The sequence below is a fragment of the Barbatula barbatula genome (genome assembly GCF_947034865.1).
Source record: "Barbatula barbatula genome assembly, chromosome: 4".
NCBI classification, from domain to species: domain Eukaryota; kingdom Metazoa; phylum Chordata; class Actinopteri; order Cypriniformes; family Nemacheilidae; genus Barbatula; species Barbatula barbatula.
The window spans coordinates 27,920,919-27,945,157 of record NC_136768.1 but is presented as its reverse complement, the minus strand read 5'-3'; the positions used below and the strand labels follow the sequence as shown (position 1 = coordinate 27,945,157).

At 41.0% G+C, this 24,239-nt stretch overlaps 2 protein-coding genes across 2 annotated transcripts in view; both read right to left on the bottom strand.

The window, feature by feature from the left end:
* LOC306893362 (histone H2B-like) overlaps positions 1-24,239 on the bottom strand; it is a 265,067-nt gene that overhangs the window by 11,912 nt on the left and 228,916 nt on the right. The gene's annotated exons all lie outside the window — the stretch shown is intronic.
* On the bottom strand, positions 1,918-3,399 carry LOC306893318 (potassium voltage-gated channel subfamily A member 1-like; the record flags this gene model as incomplete). Its single annotated transcript, XM_079455097.1, has 1 exon — positions 1,918-3,399. The coding sequence occupies one exon, from the start codon at positions 3,397-3,399 to the stop codon at positions 1,918-1,920; it is 1,482 nt and encodes a 493-aa protein (XP_079311223.1).

Sequence of the window (24,239 nt, the reverse complement as noted above, 5' to 3'; positions counted from 1 at the left end):
TCATTTAAATCAAGCGTTCGATCTTCAATGATGCTAACAATGCTAGATGCTAACAATGCTAGAAATCTAGATGGAAGATGCTTTCTAAGAAAACATACACGTCTGATCTTCTGGTGGCAGTGTGTTTTTTAGTCACATGTATATCTTTTCTGTATTCATATCTTCGTAACCTGACATGAAAAACATAAAACTGTATTTGGTCCTGTGTTTTTTTGTATTCCATCGTTGTTGTATCTTTCACTGTAGACGTCTACAGTATATTGACAATAAACATCTTACAGATACCTTTCATGGACATTTACATAAAGGTATTTATCATTGTAAAAATATATGTGTCTTTTTGAAATGTTCTTAAAACTCAGGTGTTTAACTCTGAGGCAAATCACCACAGTCGACGTGCAAGTTAAAATCTTAAATGTCTCTAAGAACAAAATAAAGGGTTGCGAGAAAACAACGCTGAATGATGTCCTGTCATTAAAGATTCTTTATTCTACCTTCCGTGCTTAAGAGCATTCCTATACAAAACTTATAACACATGACGTCTCCTTAAAGTGCTTTAGGTTTTGAGAGACAAGATTTACACTCAGTTAAAGGTTTTGTTTTGATGACTGGAAGAGAAATGGCAGTTTCAATCTATCACAATCCCTCTGCGGGACTGTCACTGGGGAATGGCTAGTGTTATCGTCGTTATCTATCGTTAACTAATCGATTTGAATCCTCCGAGAAATGTACCAAATATTATAATTTCTTTTTATAATACACCTAGTGTTTATAAACACTTAGTTTCCTATTCCGTAAATGCTTTCCCTCGCGACAGAGTAACTGAATGACCAATCTGAGGTAGATTCGCATAAACCTACGAGCACAGCACAGCAAGTGCCAAAGAAAACCACAACGATGTTCAGAAAACAAACCTCAGACAAGAAATGGTTCACACTTCTGTGTAACGCAACATCTGATGCAGAGATGCAGACGATTTGATTCTGTTATGTACACAAGGATCACCTGCTGAAATTGAAACACTCGCAGAGCATGTTAAGATATTTGCAGCCGTAACTATTGCACGTGGACACTCTTGTCAGTTAGAGGACGGAAGGCACTACTCTTGAAATATATCATGAATTTGACACATATATATATATACAGTAAAAGTGTATATATATTGAATAAATAGAAAGAGCCTGTGAGGGCAACAATTGATGGGTAAATGACTATAAATATGTACATGTGAAAATGTGTAAAAGCGCATACTTTAAAATCAATACTGCCTGGAAAAAGGTTTTAATGTAAGGTGTTGAACTGCGTTTAGAAAGTTGTACTCTTTATGGGCAGTGTTTGAAATCAGTTGCCATGTTATATTTTATAGATACGCAGTACCATATAGAATAGACCTCGAGGTTTCATAAAACATGCCATAATCTGCATAATCAATGAACTGAGATTGAACATTCAAGTTGTTAATGGTTTACAATAGCTTATGACAAACAATAAATTAATGAACCAACTCTGAATCTTTTGGGATACAGTGTAAAAACGCTTTTCGTGCTGCCATCATAGACTTCATTTCTATTGGTGAAATTCTGTCTTCATTACCCCTGACAGTTATATTTGGTATCCACAGGCAGACGTTAGACTATGCAAATCGTGTTTTGGTGTTCCTGTAGCTCAACTGACAAAACGTGAAACTAGCAGTGCCAAAATCATAGACTCGATTCTCTGCGTGAGCACACACTGATAAAATGTAGATTATACTTTGAATTCAACGTGAGTCACTTTGGACAAAAGCATCCGCCAAATGCATAAATGTATGTGTCTTAAGAAAAGTTATTAGATGCCCAGTTAAAGCATTCTGATACCAATAAACTACATTATGTACAGTTCAGCTGTCCTTTTAAGCCCAGGAATGAAGTCGGAGACCTAAACATCCGTAAGACGCTTTCCCATGTTGACGCAGTTCTGATTGGAGACCGTGCAGTTCCCCGTTCGCAGGTTGGCCTCTCTAAAATTGTCAATGCTGTTATTCAGATCCTCGTCAATTTCCATGTATTCCGACTTGCTGACGACAGACGAGCTGCGTCGACTGGAGTTGGAGTCGGATGCGATGTTCGGATTGCTCACAGTGAGGAGCTGGGCCTGTTCTTCACCTTCCGTTTCTCGATGGTAGAAATAGTTAAAGTTGGACACGATCACAGGCACGGGTAGAGCGATGGTCAGCACTCCTGCGATGGCGCACAGAGAACCCACGATCTTTCCCCCTATAGTGACAGGGTACATGTCCCCATACCCTACGGTGGTCATCGAAACCACTGCCCACCAGAAAGCATCCGGGATACTCGTGAAGAAGGAATCTTTCTCTTCGGCCTCAGCGAAGTACACTGCGCTAGAAAACAAGATTACGCCGATGAACAGAAAGAAGATCAAGAGGCCGAGCTCTCGCATGCTGGCCTTTAGAGTCTGACCCAAGATCTGAAGTCCTTTGGAGTGTCTGGAGAGCTTGAATATCCGAAACACCCTGACCAGGCGGATAACCCTGAGAATGGCCAAAGACGTTGCCTGTTCTCCACTGCCCTTCATCTCCCTTCCATCATCAGGGTCTTCTGCCATCTCTGTTCCAAGCGTTATGAAATACGGAATAATTGACACCACGTCAATCGTGTTCATCATGTTCTTGAAGAAGGCTGCCTTACTTGGGCAAGCGAAAAAGCGAACAATCAACTCAAAAGAAAACCAGATGATGCAGAGCGTCTCTACGATAAAGAAAGGGTCGGTAAAGAAGTTGGGTTTGTAAAAAACCGTGCTGTTGCCCACAATTTGGAGCCGCCCATGCGGATCTTCTTTCAGCTCTGGTAAAGTCTCCAAACAAAATATGATAATGGAAATGAGAATGACCATGACGGACACTATTGCAATCCCCCTGGCAGGCCCCGAACTCTCGGGATGCTCGAACAGCAGCCAAACCTGTCTCTGAAATTCATTATCCGGCAGAGGACGCTCCTCCTCGCGAATGAAGCCCTCGTCCTCTCTGAATTTTTCCATAGCTTCTTCTCCGAGCTCGTAAAACTTAATCTCCTCCGAGAACATGTCCAAGGGAACGTTGACGGGTCTTCTCAACCTCCCCCCGGACTGATAGTAGTACAGGATGGCGTCGAAACTGGGACGGTTTCTGTCAAAGAAGTACTCGTTTCGTAAAGGGTCAAAGTAGCGCATCCTTTTCTTGGGGTTGCCCAGCAGAGTGTCTGGGAACTGTGCCAGGGTCTTGAGTTGCGTTTCGAAGCGCAGCCCTGAGATGTTAATGACCACCCGCTCACAGCACTCGGGGGAATACTGCGAGTCCTGCGGATGCCCCTGCATCGCGGAGGAGGTCTCGTCCATGTTCTCTCCAACCACCACCACAGTCATCCTGAAGCTCAAACTGGCAGTACCGGATGGCAGCGGATGTTCAGGCCGGTTCTGCGCTCATCCAACACCCGATGCTGTTCAACGACCGGACACCGCATCCAGCATCACGTTCCACCAAACGTCGACCCTCTCCATCTCCAGTGGAGCAGTGCGCCTCCTGTGTGCTCACCTAGTCAGCCAGAAGACAAAGTCATGAGATACGTGACTGAGAAAGACAAAATATCCCAAAGGAATCCAGTAAGAAATATGTACTCATTTGAACAGCCCTTCTTCTATATTTCTATATACATTTTGAATGCCAAATAAGAAACGATGTATTTTAAAACAGAACGTTTCCATACGGCATACATGCCATTCAAAGGTCCTTTAAGGAAAACATTAGTCTTGTTACTCTCATAGCTCCCTCGTAGAATGAGAACTGTATGCTAGTTAACCCTAATCAGCGGACATACGCTTATGACCATTCAACTGTATTTGAAAGCAGATGTCCTTGGATATCTTCTATATGTCATATGTAATATCAATATGCATTACATTTATAACAATAATCTTTTATAAGAACTATATTAGAATATAAAGAAGAAGATATCATAAGAATGCAAATATCAAAGGCTGTGATATGAGATATCAGGGAGGTGCGGTGGGTTAATGCACTGCACCATTTGCCCATATAAACGTTATGCATGTGTAACGCGGGGAATGAGAGCAAACGATGCGGATGTTTTAAGATGTCTTTGTACTTACGTGGGCAATGGAAAGATGTGCGCAAAAGATCTGTTATTCAAGAGATCACATTACAGCCCTGTGCGCGCTAAGATGCCTCCCGTTAAATCCATAAGAGCACAAATATGACAGATCCACGATATTCACCTCCTGCCGTCCGAAACTTGCGGTAAGTTGCCCAATGCCGAGCAGCAGCAACGGTACAGAGAAAGACGCACACACATACACAGAGAGAGAGAGAGAGAGAGAGAGAGAGAGAGAGAGAGAGAGAGAGAGAGAGACAGAGAGAGAGAGAGACAGAGAGAGAGTGAGAGAGAGAGAGAGAGAGAGAGAGAGAGAGAGAGAGAGAGAGAGAGAGAGAGGTAATGCGCAATGCAGACAGGCTCCAGTATGTTGCCAAATGTCCTTTCCACACATGTGACGGGGAAACACTACAGCTGAGCGGCGCACAAATAACGACAAATTCATATTAAACGTTAAATCGTTCTGCATTTCAAGTGGTGCTGAATACACATTAAATACGCAAACGCTTAGCATGCATTCTAAATCACAAACATAATGTATATGACATATGTCATCGTTCATATCGACGAATTCTTTCTAATATCGGACAGTTACTCTCTATTTCTATCAAGTGTTTGTGCAGATGATGTCCTGGGAATCAAACCGGTGACCTTGATGTTGCCGGCGATGTGAGTTAAACCATCATCGATGGTACATCGCCTTCTTATAAATGATTATTTTCTTCACGTGTTTAATTGCGTATTAAAATAAACGGTTCCCGATGTCTTTGACTGGGAGTATTATCGTGATCTGGCATTCTGAAGACAAAGAGCTCATATCATCCAGCATCGAGCAGACCGACCGCTCGTTCCTGTAACTGCGGAGTAAGATCAACACATTTCTCCATGGCAACCAGGAGTTCCTGTAAGAGCTCAGAGAGGAGATGCTCGATCCACCGCTGTTATAATGGGTCAATGCTGCACGCACGCAGGGAAATACCCAAATCTGACACCACAAATGGGATCCTAACAGTCAAATTGATACAGTTTCTCGTTTGAAAAACGTCTTTATTTGCTGATTTGTGTGCATCATTTTGGTCATATTTAGGGTTCGAGCCCGTAGGGCTAGAAACCTATTGTATTTGTGGGTTTTATTAGGGTTTCGAGCACGAAGTGCTGAAAACCTATTGTTTTTGTAAGGATTTTTATTAGGGTTTCGAGCCCGAAGGGCTGAAAACCTATTGTTTTTGTAAGGATTTTTATTCTTCTTCTTCTTATTATTATTTTTCCGCGCTAAAACGCATCGCCCAGCCCAAACCGTAAGTCGTAGAAACTCGAGACTTTGTCAATTGGTTGTATATGTGCAGGTTACTCAGATAGAGTGACCCAGCCAAATCGGCCCATAGGGGGCGCTATAGCGATGGCCAATGCGTTTGGGCTCATTGCTCGTAAACCGGATGTCGCACAACAAAGTTTTTGGTGTCATTGGAATCCTTGGCTCCAAACTTAAAAAATGGCTATCTCCGATTTCATTTCCGGTATGCAAATTTTTCCGCTAATTTGCATTTTATAAAAAAAAAAAAAAATGAACTAGTCCCTGGATTTTTGCCCAATCTGAACCAAACCAACGCTGATGAATTCTGTGGAGTGTGAATGTAAATATTCATTGAAAAAAAGTTGAAATTTCGATTCATGGTCGCTAGGGGGCATCAAAACGTCCGAACCGGAAGTAGAAAATGTAACTAAAATGGCCATAACTCGTGAAATGTTTGAGCTATCTTCACGAGGCTTGGACCCTATGTGTAGACTCTCAGTCCAGGGTCACAGTAAGAAGGAGTTGGCGTTTGGCCACTAGGTGGCGCTATAATATACATGAACTCTAAAAGGGCTATAACTACCCAACCGTTTGCCCGATCGACTTATTATTTGGTATGGTGTGTCTTTGTATCATGCACCATCACTGTATAAAAGGACTTTGGGGTTTCTCAAAAAACATGGCCGCCATCAGCCAATGAAGTTTGAGCACTCATTAGACAGGGTTAACGTAGGCCGATCGAAACGACACTCGCTGGGCTTGTTCGACTCATGGTCCTGAAGGTCTGTAAGAAATATGAACTCATTCGGCCACTGGGGGCGAAATAACGTTTTTGGAGTTCATAAACAATTGTGTATCACGTGACATTTGACATATACTCAAACTATGGTTATCATATGATAGCTCTTCTCATTCTGAATAACTTTGCCTCTGGACACGCTTCTGTCGATCAAACGGATCATGAGTTATCGCTGATAATGTCAAAAACCTACTTTCGCGAACTAGTCCTTGGTTTTTCAACCGATAGGAACCAAACCAATGCAGATGACTTCTGTGGAGTATGAATGTAAATAATCATTGAAAAAAAGTTGAAATTTCGATTCATACACGGTAGGGGGGGCCAAAAACTGAACTGGGCGGAGCCTATCACATTAAAATGGCCATAAATATAGAACGGATTAACACATCATCATGGGGCTTGGGACATATGTGTAGACCATCACTCTGAGGTCACCTACAAAAGAAAGTGGTGTTTGGACACTAGGTGGCGCTAAACCAGTTAAAATGGCAAAATTTAGACGCTTTTCAATTCTTAAACAATTGTGTATCACGTTACATTTGACTTATACCCAAAATATTTACATCAAATCATAGTTCTCTTCATTCTGAACAACTTTGCCTCTTGAAGCATTGCTGTCAATAAAACGGTCCATTAGATATCGATGATAACGTTAAATACCTACTATTGCTAACTACTTCGCGGTTTTACGCCCTATTGGAACCAAACAAACGCAGAGTGCTTCTGTGGCGTGTGAACATCAAAAGTACTTGAAAAAAAGTTGAAATTTAAATTCATACACGGTAAGGGGGCCCAAAAACTGAACTGGGCGAAGCCTATAACACTTAAACAAACGTTGTTAGAGAAGGGTTTGAGATAGCTTCACGGGGCTTTAAACATATGTGTAGACCATCGCTCTGAGCTCACGGTAAAAATAACACGGTGATTGGACACTAGGTGGCGCTTTAACGGGAACAATGGCACTAAATACTGTAATTATGCAACTGTTATACATCTACAGGTTCTGATACGCTTTGAAAATAAACCTCTCGGCCCAGGAACTTCAGAATTCTTGAGTTTGAAAGCACCTTCGCTTCAATTTAAAAGCCAACAACAATGAAAATCGGATACTCATTAACGAATTGTCCAAATGATTTGACAGTCAGGAAAATAACATTATTGTAGTATATGTGCATGTTTCTGTAAGCATGCATAGTTTCTATGAGTTCATACCTGTCATTTTTCTGTGTCTGTGTGTGTTGGACTTTGAACCTTCATGCGTTTGTTGTGGTGTGACCCCTAAACTGTTCATGAATGCACGACTGCTTTTGACTGCCTTAAAACTCGAAACCCGATAAATGCTGCTTGCAGCTTTAATTCTTCTTCTTCTTATTATTATTATTCCGCCATAAAACGCGTCGCCCAGCCCAAACCGTAAGTCGTAGAAACTCGACACTTTGTCAGTTGGTTGTATCTGTGCAGGTTACTCAGATACAGTGAACCAGCCAAATCGGTCCATAGGTGGCGCTATAGCGATGGCCAATGCGTTTGGGCTCATTGCTCGTAAACCGGATGTCGCACAACAAAGTGTTTGGTGCCAATGGAATCCTTGGCTCCAAACTTAAAAAATGGCTATCTCCGATTTCATTTCCGGTATGCAAATTTTTCCGCTAATTTGCATTTTATGAAAAAAAAAAAAAATGAACTAGTCCCTGGATTTTTGCCCGATCGGAACCAAACCAACGCTGATGAATTCTGTGGAATGTGAATATAAATAATCATAAAAGAAAGTTGGAAATTCGATTCAGGGCCGCTAGGGGGCATCAAAACATCCGAACCGAAAGTTGCCTATTTAGCTAAAATGGCTATACCTAGAGAACGGTTTGAGCTATCTTCACGGGCCTTAGACCATATGTGAGGACCCTCAGTCCGGGGTCATAATAAAAAAGACTCGGTGTTTGGCCACTAGGTGGCGCTATAATAGCAAATATCTCAAAATCGGCAATAACTACCCAACCGTTGGCCCGATTGACTTATTATTTGGTATGATGTGTCTTTGTGTCATGCACCATGACTGTATAAAAGGACTTTGGGGTTTCTCAAAAAACATGGCCGCCATCGGCCAATGAATTTTGAGCACTCATTACACAGGGTTAACGGGGGCCGATCGAAACGACACTCGCTGGGCTTGTTCGACTCGTGGCCCTGAAGGTCTGTAAGAAATATGAACTCATTCGGCCACCAGGGGCGAAAAAACGTTTTTGGGGTGCTTAAACAATTGTGTATCACGTGACATTTGACATATACCCAAACTATTTACATCATATGATAGCTCCTCTCATTCTGAACAACTTTGCCTCTGGACACGCTTCTGTCGATCAAACGGTTCGTGAGTTATCGCTGATAATGTCAAAAACCTACTTTCGCGAACTAGTCCTTGGTTTTTCAACTGATCGGAACCAAACCAATGCAGATGACTTCTGTGGAGTGTGAATGTAAATAATCATTGAAAAAAAGTTGAACTTTGTTTTCATACACGGTAGGAAATGCCAAAAACTGAACTGGGCGGAGCCTATCACATTAAAATGGCCATAAATCCATAACGGATTAAGACATCATCATGGGGCTTGGAACATATGTGTAGACCATCACTCCGAGGTCACCTACAAAAGAAGGGGGCGTTTGGACACTAGGTGGCGCTAGACCAGTAGAAATGGCTAAATTGACGTGTATTTCATCAGTTAAACAATTGTGTATCACGTGACATTTAACATACACACAAATTATTGATATCATATGATAGCTCTTCTCATTCTGAACAAATTTGCCTCTTGATCTATTGATGTCAATCAAACGGTTCAGGAGTTATTGCTGATGATGTTAAAAACTTACTTTTGCAAACTAGTTGTTTGATTTTCAAGCAATTTAAAAATTTCCACCATAGTACAATTCTCTGGACTCTTTAGATCAATAATGATCAAAAACATGTTGAGTTTTTTTTGTTGTGTGACCATTACAGGGTCCTTTATTATATTAACCTGAAAATGTACGTTAAAGGTCGCTACTCCTTAATAAATAATCCAACTGACTTGCAATTAAGTAGTATTATACATATTATGACAAAACAAGCATGCAACATCTGATGCTCATCGGAAGAGGCATGCCTTCATAAAAGTCCAAAAGGTGAAATATTCATTCTAATGGGCTTTTCATACATGTCTTTGTAAGCATGTGTAGTCTGCATAGACCGTTACTGATCACCTAAGTCAAAATTCTGGGTCTAAAGGCCTATCATTCATTGAGGATGTGTGTTAGGGCCATTTCTGAAATGGATTTGACTAATTTATCCTGATAACGTGAGTCTCGCTACTGAATTATCTGAATGACTTGATATAAGAAAATGTAATGTATGTCCTATATGTGCATGTGTGTGTGAGCATGCCTCGGTCTGTATGAGCCAATGCTGACCATCTGAATCATTTTGCTGGGTGTGGGGTTGTATTGTCGATTGTGGACATGTTAGTTTGCCATCCCTGAAGCCAGTCGACATTTACTAACCTAAACCTCTCGAAACCCGATAATTGCTGCTTGCAGCTATATTTAGGGTTTCGAGCACGAAGTGCTGAAAACCTATTGTTTTTGTAAGGATTTTTATTCTTCTTCTTCTTCTTCTTCTTCTTATTATTATTATTCCGCCATAAAACGCGTCGCCCAGCCCAAACCGTAAGTCGTAGAAACTCGAGACTTGGTCAGATGGTAGTAGTCTTGCACGCTACTCAGATACTCGGAGCCAGCCATGTCGGTCCATAGGTGGCGCTATAGCGATGGCCAATGCGTTTGGGCTCAATGCTCGTAAACCGGATGTCACACAACAAAGTGTTTGGTGTCATTGGAATCCTTGGCTCCAAACTTAAAAAACGTATATCTCCGATTTCATTTCCGGTATGCAAATTTTTTCGCTAATTTGCATTTTATGAAAAAAAAAAAAAATGAACTAGTCCCTGGATTTTTGCCCGATCGGAACCAAACCAACGCTGATGAATTCTGTGGAGTGTGAATATAAATAATCATAAAAGAAAGTTGAAAATTCGATTCAGGGTCGCTAGGGGGCATCAAAACATCCGAACCGAAAGTTGCCTATTTCGCTAAAATGGCTATACCTAGAGAACGGTTTGAGCAATCTTCACGGGGCTTAGACCATATGTGAGGACCCTCAGTACGGGGTCATAATAAAAAAGACTCGGTGTTTGGCCACTAGGTGGCGCTATAATAGCAAATATCTCGAAAACGGCAATAACTACCCAACCGTTGGCCCGATCGACTTATTATTTGGTATGGTGTGTCTTTGTGTCATGCACCATGACTGTATAAAAGGACTTTGGGGTTTCTCAAAAAACATGGCCGCCAGCGGCCAATGAATTTTGAGCACTCATTACACAGGGTTAACGGAGGCCGATCGAAACGACACTCGCTGGGCATGTTCGACTCGTGGTCCTGAAGGTCTGTAAGAAATATGAACTCATTCGGCCACTAGGGGGCGAAGTAACGGTTTTAGAGTGCATAAACAATTCTGTATCACGTGACATTTGACACATACTCAAACTATTTACATCATATGTTTGCTCTTCTCATTCTTAACAACTTTGCCTCTGGACACGCTTCTGTCGATCAAACGGATCGAGAGTTATCGCTGACGATGTCAAAAATCTACTTTCGCGAACTAGTCCTTGGTTTTTCAACCGATCGGAACCAAACCAATGCAGATGACTTCTGTGGAGTGTGAATGTAAATAATCATTGAAAAAAAGTTGAAATTTATATTCATACACGGTGGGGGGGGGCAAAAACTGAACTGGGCGGAGCCTATCACATTAAAATGGCCATAAATCCAGAACGGATTAACACATCATCATGGGGCTTGGAACATATGTGTAGACCATCACTCCGAGGTCACCTACAAAAGAAGGTGCCGGTTGGATACTAGGTGGCGCTAAAACAGTAGAAATGGCAAAATTGACGCGTATTTCATTACTTAAACAATTGTGTATCACGTGACATTTGACATACACACAAACTATTGATATCATATGATAGCTCTTCTCATTCTGAACAAATTTGCCTCTTGATCTATTGATGTCAATCAAACGGTTCAGGAGTTATTGCTGATGATGTTAAAATCGTACTTTTGCAAACTAGTTCTTTGATTTTCAAGCAATTTCAAAATTTCCACCATAGTACAATTCTCTGGACTCTATAGGTCAACAATGATTAAAAACATGTTGAGTTTTTTTTTGTTGTGTGTCCATTACAGGGTCCTTTTTTATATTAAGGTGAATAATGTACGTTAAAGGTTGCTACTCCTTAATAAATAATCCAAAGGACTTGCAATTAAGTAGTATTATACATATTTTGACTCAAAACAAGCATGCTCATCAGAAGAGGCATGCCTTCATAAAAGTCCAAAAGGTGAAATATTCATTCAAATGGGCTTTTCATACATGTCTTTGTAAGCATGCGTAGTCTGCATAGACTGTTACTGATCACCTAAGTCAAAATTCTGGGTCTAAAGGCTATCATTCATTGAGGATGTGTGTTAGGGCCATTTCTGAAATGGATTTGACCTATTTATCCTGATAACGTGAGTCTTGCTACTGAATTGTCCGAATGACTTGATATGAGAAAATGTAATGTATGTCCTATATGTGCATGTGTGTGTGAGCATGCCTGGGTCTGTATGAGCCAATGCTGACCCTTTGACTCATTTTTCTGGGTGTGGGGTTGTATTGTCGTTTGTGGACATGTTAGTTTGCCATCCCTGAGACTGGTCGACGTTTACTTACCTAAACTTCTCGAAACCCGATAATTGCTGCTTGCAGCTATATTTAGGGTTCGAGCCCGTAGGGCTAGAAACCTATTGTATTTGTAGGTTTTATTCTTCTTCTTATTCTTCTTCTTTGTTATTATTCTTCCCTAAAACTAATTGGGCAGCCTAAACCGTAAGGCCGACAGAGCTGAGACTTGGTCAGATGGTAGTAGTCCTTGTCGCTACTCAGATACATGGACCCAGTAAAATCGGCCCATAGGTGGCGCTACAGCGATGAAAAGCGCGTTTGCACTCTTTACTCCTAAACCGTTTGTCGCACACCCAAGTGTTTTATATCATTGTAATCATTGGCCCAAAACTTAAAAAATGTATATCTCCGATTTCATTTCCGGTATGCAAATTAGTCCGCTAATTTGCATTTTATGCAAAAAAATTAAAATGAACTAGTCCCTGGATTTTTGCCCGATCGGAACCAAACCAACGCTGATGAATTCTGTGGAGTGTGAATGTGAATAATTATCAAAAAAACGTTGAAATTTCGATTCACCATTGCTAGGGGGCGCCAAAACGTCTGAACCGGAAGTGCCATGGTTGACTAAAATGGCCATAACTTGTGAACCGTTTGAGCAATCTTCATGGGGCTTGTACCCTATGTGTAGACTCTCAGTCCGGGGTCACGGTAAAAAGGAGTTGGCGCTTGGCCACTAGGTGGCGCTATAATATACATGAACTCGAAAAGGGCTATAACTACCCAACCGTTTGCCCGATCGACTTATTATTTGGTATGGTGTGTCTTTGTGTCATGCACGATGATTGTATAAAAGGACAGTGGCGTATCTAATGAAACATGGCGGTCATCGGCCAATGAAGTTTGAGCACTCATTAGACCGGGTTAACGGAGGCCGATCGAAACGACACTCGCTGGGCTTGTTCGACTCGCGGTCCAGAAGGTCTGTGAGAAATATGAACTCATTCGGCCACCGGGGGGCGAAGTAACACTTTTGGAGTGCATAAACAATTGTATATCACGTGACATTTGACACATACTCAAACTATTGTTATCATATGATAGCTCTTCTCATTCTGAACAACTTTGCCTCTGGACACGCTTCTGTCGATCAAACGGTTCGTGAGTTATCGTTGACGATGTCAAAAACCTACTTTCGCGAACTAGTCCTAGGTTTTTCGACCGATCGGATCCAAACCAATGCAGATAAAATCTCTGGAGTGTGAATGTAAATAATTATCAAAAAAAAGTTTAAATTTCCTTTCACAGTTGCTTAGGGGCGTAAACATTTTAAATAGGCGGAGCCAATTACATTAAAATGCCTATAACTCGAGCACTATTAGAGATATCATCATGGGGCTTGGAACATATGTGTAGACCATCACTCCGCGATGACTTACAAAATACCGCTGCGTTTGGACACTAGGTGGCGCTATAACAGTAAAAATGGCAAAATTGACCCATCTTTGGTTGCCTTAACAATTGTGTATCACGTGACATTCGACATTTACACAAACTATCGATATCTTATGAAAGCTCTCATAATTCCAAACAAATTTGGCTTTTGAACCATTGATGTTGATCAAACAGTTTGTGAGTTATCTGTGATGATGTTAAGAAGCTGCTTTTGCGAACTTGTCCTAGGTTTTTCAAGCGATTTCAAAATTTCCACCACAGTACAATTCTCTGGACTCTCTAGATCAATAACTATCAAAAACATGTTAAACTTTTTCATTTCTGTGACCCTTACAGGGTCCTTTATTATTTTCAAGTGAACGGTGTACCTGAAAGCTCGCTACTCCTTAACAAATAATCCAATTGACTTGCCATTAAGTACAATCATACATCTTATTACACTAAACACGTGTGCAAAATATGATGGTGATCGGACAAGAGATACGTTTCCTGTCTCACAGGAACAAGGTGTTAGACATATAAAGCACTACACATTAAACGTTGCTCCATATTCACACGTCTATAAATATAGAACATGTCTGGCTGCTTGTAAGATGCTGTTTTGCTAAACTTAACACACACCTTTATTATGTACACCAGTTTAATTGCATGTAAACCCAAATTGTTACTCAGCCAGTCACATTGCAGCAACTCAATGCATTTATCTCGATGCAAGATCATTTCTTAAATGGATGTGACCAAATGAACCTGAAAAGATGATTCCCCTCAAGTGTACTATATGTGCATATGTGTGTAATCATGCGTAGTGTCTATGCACCGTTGCTGACTGTATCTATAATTTTTCAGGCGTTGGGAGTATCGTCCACTTGGGTGTTTTACTATGAGAGTCCTTGGCCTACTTGATGTAGGCAAAGATGCTTTAGATGCCTTAAAAGTGCTCGAACCCGCTAAATGCTGCTTGCAGCTTTAATTAGGGTTCGAGCCCGTAGGGCTAGAAACCTATTGTATTTGTGGGTTTTATTATTCTTCTTCGTTATTATTCTTCCCTAAAACTACATGGGCAGCCTAAACCGTAAGGCCGACAGAGCTGAGACTTGGTCAGATGGTAGTAGTCCTTGTCGCTACTCAGATACATGGACCCAGCCAAATCGGCCCATAGGTGGCGCTACAGCGATGAAAAGCGCGTTTGCACTCTTTACTCCTAAACCGTTTGTCGCACACCCAAGTGTTTTATATCATTGTAATCATTGGCTCAAAACTTAAAAAACGTATATCTCCGATTTCATTTCCGGTATGCAAATTTTTTCGCTAATTTGCATTTTATGCAAAAAAATTAAAATGAACTAGTCCCTGGATTTTTGCCCGATCGGAACCAAACCAACGCTGATGAATTCTGTGGAGTGTGAATGTGAATAATTATCAAAAAAAAGTTGAAATTTCGATTCACCATTGCTAGGGGGCGCCAAAACGCATGAACCGGAAGTGCCATGGTTGACTAAAATGGCCATAACTTGTGAACCGTTTGAGCAATCTTCATGGGGCTTGTACCCTATGTGTAGACTCTCAGTCCGGGGTCACAGTAAAAAGGAGTTGGCGCTTGGCCACTAGGTGGCGCTATAATTTACATGAACTCGAAAAGGGCTATAACTACCCAACCGTTTGCCCGATCGACTTATTATTTGGTATGGTGTGTCTTTGTGTCATGCACGGTGATTGTCTAAAAGGACAGTGGTGTATCTAAAGAAACATGGCGGTCATCGGCCAATGAAGTTTGAGCACTCATTAGACCGGGTTAACGGAGGCCGATCGAAACGACACTCGCTGGGCTTGTTCGACTCATGGTCCTGAAGGTCTGTAAGAAATATGAACTCATTCGGCCACCGGGGGGCGAAATAACGCTTTTGGAGTGCATAAACAATTGTATATCACGTGACATTTGACATATACTCAAACTATTGTTATCATATGATAGCTCTCCACATTCTGAACAACTTTGCCTCTGAACACGCTTCTGTCGATTGAACGGTTTGCGAATTATCGCTGACGATGTCAAAAACCTACTTTCGCGAACTAGTCCTAGGTTTTTCGACCGATCGGATCCAAACCAATGCAGATAACATCTCTGGAGTGTGAATGTAAATAATTATCAAAAAAAAGTTGAAATTTTATTTCACGGTTGCTTAGGGGCGTAAACATTTTAAATAGGCGGAGCCTATGACATTAAAATGCCCATAACTCGAGCACTATTAGAGATATCATCATGGGGCTTGGAACATATGTGTAGACCATCACTCCGAGATGACTTACAAAATACCGCGGCGTTTGGACACTAGGTGGCGCTATAACAGTAAAAATGGCAAAATGTACGTGTCTTTGGTTGCATAAACAATTGTGTATCACGTGACATTTGACATATACCCAAACTATTTACATCATATGATAGCTCTCCTCATTCTGAACAACTTTGCCTCTGGACACGCTTCTGTCAATCAAACGGTTCGTGAGTTATGGCTGATGATGTTAAAAAGCTACTTTTGCGAACTGGTCCTTGGTTTTTCACTTGATCGGATCCAAACCAATGCAGATGACTTCTGTGGAGTGTGAATGTAAATAATTATCAAAAAAAAGTTGAAATTTCTTTTCACGGTTGCTTTGGGGCGTAAACATTTTAAATAGGCGGAGCCTATTACATTAAAATGCCCATAACTCGAGCACTATTAGAGATATCATCATGGGGCTTGGAACATATGTGAAGACCATCACTCCTAGGTGAATTACAAAATACCACGGTGTCAGAACACTAGGTGGCGCTATAAAGTATAAATGGCAGAATGTACACATCTTAGGTTGCCTTAACAATTGTGTATCACGTGACATTTGACATTTACACAAACTATCGATGTCATATGAAAGCTCTCATAATTCCAAACAAATTTGGCTCTTGAACCATTGATGTCGATCAAACAGTTTGTGAGTTATCTGTGATGTTAAGAACCTACTTTTGCGAACTTGTCCTAGGTTTTTCAAGCGATTTCAAAATTTCCACCACAGTACAATTCTCAGGACTCTCTAGATCAATAACTATCAAAAATATGTTCAACTTTTTTATTTGCGTGACCATTACAGGGTCCTTTATTATATTCAAATGAACGGTGTACCTGAAAGCTCGCTTCTCCTTAATAAATAATCCAATTGACTTGCCATGAAGTACAATCATACATCTTATTACACTAAACAAGCATGTAAAATATGATGGTTATCGGACAAGAGATATGTTTCCTCTCTCACAGGAACAAGGTGTTAGACATATAAAGCACTACACATTAAACGTTGCTCCATATTTACACGTCTATAAATATAGAATATGTCTGGCTGGTTGTAAGATGCTGTTTTGCTAAACATAACACACACCTTTATTATGTACACCAGTTTAATATCATGTAAACCCAAATATCTACTCAGCAGTCACATGGCAGCAACTCAATGCATTTAGACAGGGTCATTTCTTCAATGTATGTGACCAAATGAGCCTGAAAAGATGATTCCCCTCAAGTGTACTCTATGTGCATATGTGTGTAATCAGGCGTAGTGTCTGTGAACCGTTGCTGACCGTATCTATAATTTTTCAGGCGTTGGGAGTATCGTCCACTTGGGTGTTTTAGGTGTTTTACTTGATGAAGGCAAAGATGCTTTAGACGCCTTAAAGTGCTCGAACCCGCTAAATGCTGCTTGCAGCTTTAATTAGGGTTTCGAGCACGAAGTGCTGAAAACCTATTGTTTTTGTAAGGATTTTTATTCTTCTTCTTCTTCTTATTATTATTCTTCCGCCATAAAACGCGTCGCCCAGCCCAAACCGTAAGTCGTAGAAACTCGAGACTTTGTCGGATGGTAGTAGTCTTGCTCGCTACTCAGATACTCGGAGCCAGCCATGTCGGTCCATAGGTGGCGCTATAGCGATGGCCAATGCGTTTGGGCTCAATGCTCGTAAACCGGATGTCGCACAACAAAGTGTTTGGTGTCAATGGAATCCTTGGCTCCAAACTTAAAAAATGGCTATCTCCGATTTCATTTCCGGTATGCAAATTTTTCCGCTAATTTGCATTTTATGAAAAAAATAAAAAATGAACTAGTCCCTGGATTTTTGCCCGATCGGAACCAAACCAACGCTGATGAATTCTGTGGAGTGTGAATGTAAATATTCATTGAAAAAAAGTTGAAATTTCGATTCACCGTTGCTAGGGGGCGCCAAAACGTCTGAACCGGAAGTAGCCTATTTCACTAAAATGACCATAACTCGTGAACCGTTTGAGCTATCTTCACGGGGCTTAGACCGTATGTGTAGACCCTCAGTCCGGGGTCACAATAAAAAAAACTCGGTGTTTGGCCACTAGGTGGCGCTATAATAGCAAAGAACTCGAAAAGGGCTATAACTACGCAACCGTTTGCCCGATCGACTTATTATTTGGTATGGTGTGTCTTTGTGTCATGCACCGTGACTGTATAAAAGGACTTTGGCGTTTCTCAAAAAACATGGCCGCCATCGGCCAATGAATTTTGAGCACTCAATAGACAGGGTTAACGGGGGCCGATCGAATCGACACTCGCAGGGCTTGTTCGACTCGTGGTCCTGAAGGTCTGTAAGAAATATGAACTTATTCGGCCACCGGGGGGCGAAAAAACGTTTTTACAGTGCTTAAACAATTGTGTATCACGTGACATTTGACATATACTCAAACTATTTACTTCATATGATAGCACTCCTCATTCTGAACAACTTTGCCTCCGGACACGCTTCTGTCGATGAAACGGTTCGTGAGTTATCGCTGATGATGTTAAAAACCTACTTTTGCGAACTAGTCCCTGGTTTTTCAACCGATCGGAACCAAACTAATGCAGATGACTTCTGTGGAGTTTGAATGTAAATAATCATTGAAAAAAAGTTGAAATTTGTATTCATACACGGTAGGGGGGGCCAAAAACTGAACTGGGCAGAGCCTATCACATAAAAATGGCCATAAATCCAGAACGGATTAACACATCATCATGGGGCTTGGAACAAATGTGTAGACCATCACTCCGAGGTCACATACAAAAGAAAGTGGCGTTTGGACACTAGGTGGCGCTAAACAAGTAAAAATGGCAAAATTGACACGCATTTCAATTCTAAAAACAATTGTGTATCACGTGACATTTGACATATACCCAAACTATTTACATCATATGATAGCTCTTCTCATTCTGAACAACTTTGTCTCTGGACACGCTTCTGTCGATCAAACGGTTCGTGAGTTATCGCTGATAATGTAAAAAACCTACTTTTGCAAACTAGTCCTTGGTTTTTCAACCGATTGGAACCAAACCAATGCAGATGACTTCTGTGGAGTTTGAATGTAAATAATCATTGAAAAAAAATAGAAATTTCTATTCATACACGGTAAGGGGGGCCAAAACTGAACTGGGCGGAGCCTAAGACACTTAAACGGACGTTGTTAGAGAAGGGTTTGAGATAGCTTCACAGGGCTTTACACATATGTGTAGACCATCGCTCTGAGCTCACTGTAAAAATAACAAGGTGATTGGACACTAGGTGGGGCTATAACATGAACAATGGCACTAAATACTGTAAATATGCAACGGTTATACATCTACAGGCTCTGATACGCTTTGAAAATAAACGTCTCGGCCCAGGAACTTCAGACTTCTTGAGTTTGAAAGCACCATCGCTTCAATTTAAAAGCCAACAACAATGAAAATCGGATACTCATTAACGAATTGTCCAAATGATTTGACAGTCAGGAAAATAACATTATTGTAGTATATTTGCATGTTTCTGTAAGCATGCATAGTTTCTATGAGTTCATACCTGTCATTTTTCTGTGTCTGTGTGTGTTGGACTTTGAACCTTCATGCGTTTGTTGTGGTGTGACCCCCTAAACTGTTCATGAATGCACGACTGCTTTTGACTGCCTTAAAACTCGAAACCCGATAAATGCTGCTTGCAGCTTTAATTAGGGTTTCGAGCACGAAGTGCTGAAAACCTATTGTTTTTGTAAGGATTTTTATTCTTCTTATTATTATTCCGCCATAAAACGCGTCGCCCAGCCCAAACCGTAAGTTGTAGAAACTCGAGACTTGGTCAGATGGTAGTAGTCTTGCACGCTACTCAGATACTCGGAGTCAGCCATGTCGGTCCATAGGGGGCGCTACAGCGAGGAAAAGCGCCTTTTTGCTCGTAACTCCTAAACCGTTTGTCGCACACCCACGTGTTTTATATCATTGTAATCATTGGCTCAAAACTTAAAACCCTCATGGCTCCGATTTTATTTCCGGTATGCAAATTTTCCCGCTAATTTGCATTTTATGAAAAAAAACAAAAATGAACTAGTCCCTGGATTTTTGCCCGATCGGAACCAAACCAACACTGATGAATTATGTGGAGTGTGAATATAAATAATCATAAAAGAATGTTGAAATTTCGATTCAGGGTAAATAGGGGGCATCAAAACATCCGAACCGCAAGTTGCCTATTTCGCTAAAATGGCTATACCTAGAGAACGGTTTGAGATATCTTCACGGGGCTTAGACCACATGTGAAGACCCTCAGTCCGGGGTCACAATAAAAAAGACTCGGTGTTTGGCCACTAGGTGGCGCTATAATAGCAAATATCTCGAAAAGGTCTATTACTACTCAACCGTTTGCCCAATCGACTTATTATTTGGTATGTTGTGTCTTTGTGTCATGCACCGTGACTGTATGAAAGGACTTTGGCGTTTCTCAAAAAACATGGCTGCCATCAGCCAATGAAGTTTGAGCACTCATTGGACAGAGTTAACGGAACTCGATCAAAACGACACTCGCTGGGCTTGTTCGTGTCTTGGTCCTGAAGGTCTGTAAGAAATATGAACTCATTCGGCCACCAGGGGCGAAAAAACGTTTTTGGGGTGCTTAAACAATTGTGTATCACGTGACATTTGACATATACCCAAACTATTTACATCATATGATAGCTCCTCTCATTCTGAACAACTTTGCCTCTGGACACGCTTCTGTCGATCAAACGGTTCGTGAGTTATCGCTGATAATGTCAAAAACCTACTTTCGCGAACTAGTCCTTGGTTTTTCAACCGATCGGAACCAAACCAATGCAGATGACTTCTGTGGAGTGTGAATGTAAATAATCATTGAAAAAAAGTTGAACTTTGTTTTCATACACGGTAGGAAATGCCAAAAACTGAACTGGGCGGAGCCTATCACATTAAAATGGCCATAAATCCAGAACGGATTAACACATCATCATGGGGCTTGGTACATATGTGTAGACCATCACTCAGAGGTCACCTACAAAAGAAGATGGCGTTTGGACACTAGGTGGCGCTAGACCAGTAGAAATGGCTAAATTGACGTGTATTTCATCAGTTAAACAATTGTGTATCACGTGACATTTAACATACACACAAATTATTGATATCATATGATAGCTCTTCTCATTCTGAACAAATTTGCCTCTTGATCTATTGATGTCAATCAAACGGTTCAGGAGTTATTGCTGATGATGTTAAAAACTTAATTTTGCAAACTAGTTGTTTGATTTTCAAGCAATTTAAAAATTTCCACCATAGTACAATTCTCTGGACTCTTTAGGTCAATAATTATCAAAAACATGTTGAGTTTTTTTTGTTGTGTGACCATTACAGGGTCCTTTATTATATTAACCTGAAAATGTACGTTAAAGGTCGCTACTCCTTAATAAATAATCCAACTGACTTGCAATTAAGTAGTATTATACATATTATGACTCAAAACAAGCATGCAACATCTGATGCTCATCGGAAGAGGCATGCCTTCATAAAAGTCCAAAACGTGAAATATTCATTCTAATGGGCTTTTCATACATGTCTTTGTAAGCATGAGTAGTCTGCATAGACCGTTACTGATCACCTAAGTCAACATTCTGGGTCTAAAGGCCTATCATTCATTGAGGATGTGTGTTAGGGCCATTTCTGAAATGGATTTGACTAATTTATCCTGATAACGTGAGTCTCGCTACTGAATTATCTGAATGACTTGATATAAGAAAATGTAATGTATGTCCTATATGTGCATGTGTGTGTGCTCATGCCTCGGTCTGTATGAGCCAATGCTGACCATCTGACTCATTTTTCTGGGTGTGGGGTTGTATTGTCGATTGTGGACATGTTAGTTTGCCATCCCTGAAGCCCGTCGACATTTACTAACCTAAACCTCTCGAAACCCGATAATTGCTGCTTGCAGCTATATTTAGGGTTTCGAGCCCGAAGGGCTGAAAACCTATTGTTTTTGTAAGGATTTTTATTATTATTATTATTATTATTCCGCCATAAAACGCGTCGCCCAGCCTAAACCGCAAGTCGTAGAAACTCGAGACTTTGTCAATTGGTTGTATCTGTGCAGGTTACTCAGATACAGTGACCCAGCCAAATCGGCCCATAGGTGGCGCTATAGCGATGCTCAACGCGTTTGCATTCGTAACTCCTAAACCGTTTGTCGCACACCCAAGTGTTTTATATCATTGTAATCATTGGCTCAAAACTTAAAAAATGGCTATCTCCGATTTCATTTCCGGTATGCAAATTTTGCCGCTAATTTGCATTTTATAAAAAAAAAAAAAAATGAACTAGTCCCTGGATTTTTGCCCGATCGGAACCAAACCAACGCTGATGAATTCTGTGGAGTGTGAATGTAAATATTCGTTGAGAAAAAGTTGAAATTTCGACTCAGGGTCGCTAGGGGGCTCTAAAACGTCTGAACCGATAGTTGCCTATTTCACTAAAATGGCTATATCAAGAGAACGGTTTGAGATATCTTCACGGGGCTTATACCATATGTGTAGACCCTCAGTCCGGGGTCACAATAAAAATAACTCGGTATTTGGCCACTAGTTGGCGCTATAATAGCAAAGAACACGAAAACGGCTATAACTACCCAACCGTTTGCCCGATCGACTTATTATTTGGTATGGTGTGTCTTTGTGTCATGCACCGTGACTGTATAAAAGGACTTTGGCTTTTCTCAAAAAACATGGCCGCCATCGGCCAATGAAATTTGAGCACTCATTAGACAGGGTTAACGGAGGCCGATCAAAATGACACTCGCTGGGCTTGTTCCTGTCCTGGTCCTGAAGGTCTGTAAGAAATATGAACTCATTTGGCCACTGGGGGCGAAATAACGTTTTTGGAGTGCTTAAACAATTGTGTATCACGTGACATACATCTACAGGCTCTGATACGCTTTGAAAACAAACGTCTCGGCCCAGGAACTTCAGACTTCTTGAGTTTGAAAGCACCTTCGCTTCAATTTAAAAGGCAACAACAATGAAAATCGGATACTCATTAACAAATTGTCCAAATGATTTGACAGTCAGAAAAATAACATTCTTGTAGTATATGTGCATGTTTCTGTAAGCATGCATAGTTTCTATGAGTTGATACCTGTCATTTTTCTGTGCGTGTGTGTGTTGGACTTTGATCCTTCATGCGTTTGTTGTGGTGTGACCCCCTAAACTGTTCATGAATGCATGACTGCTTTTGACTGCCTTAAAACTCGAAACCCGATAAATGCTGCTTGCAGCTTTAATTATTATTCTTCTTCTTCTTTGTTATTATTCTTCCCTAAAACTATATGGGCAGCCTAAACCGTAAGGCTGACAGAGCTGAGACTTGGTCAGATGGTAGTAGTCCATGTCGCTACTCAGATACATGGACCCAGCCAAATCGGCCCATAGGTGGCGCTACAGCGATGAAAAGCGCGTTTGCACTCTTTACTCCTAAACCGTTTGTCGCACACCCAAGTGTTTTATATCATTGTAATCATTGGCTCAAAACTTAAAAAACGTATATCTCCGATTTCATTTCCGGTATGCAAATTTTCCCGCTAATTTGCATTTTATGCAAAAAAATTAAAATGAACTAGTCCCTGGATTTTTGCCCGATCGGAACCAAACCAACGCTGATGAATTCTGTGGAGAGTGAATGTGAATAATTATCAAAAAAAAGTTGAAATTTCGATTCACCATTGCTAGGGGGCGCCAAAACGTCTGAACCGGAAGTGCCATGGTTGACTAAAATGGCCATAACTTGTGAACCGTTTGAGCAATCTTCATGGGGCTTGTACCCTATCTGTAGACTCTCAGTCCGGGGTCACAGTAAAAAGGATTTGGCGCTTGGCCACTAGGTGGCGCTATAATATACATGAACTCGAAAAGGGCTATAACTACCCAACCGTTTGCCCGATCGACTTATTATTTGGTATGGTGTGTCTTTGTGTCATGCACGATGATTGTATAAAAGGACAGTGGCGTATCTAATGAAACATGGCGGTCATCGGCCAATGAACTTTGAGCACTCCTTAGACCGACTTAACGGGGGCCGATCGAAACGACACTCGCTGGGCTTGTTCGACTCGTGGTCCAGAAGGTCTGTAAGAAATATGAACTCATTTGGCCACCGGGGGGCGAAGTAACGGTTTTAGAGTGCATAAACAATTGTGAATCACGTGACATTTGACATATACTCAAACTATTGTTATCATATGATAGCTCTTCACATTCTGAACAACTTTGCCTCTGGACACGCTTCTGTCAATCAAACGGTTCGTGAGTTATCGCTGACGATGTCAAAAACCTACTTTCGCGAACTAGTCCTAGGTTTTTCGACCGATCGGATCCAAACCAATGCAGATAACATCTCTGGAGTGTGAATGTAAATAATTATCAAAAAAAAGTTGAAATTTTCTTTCAC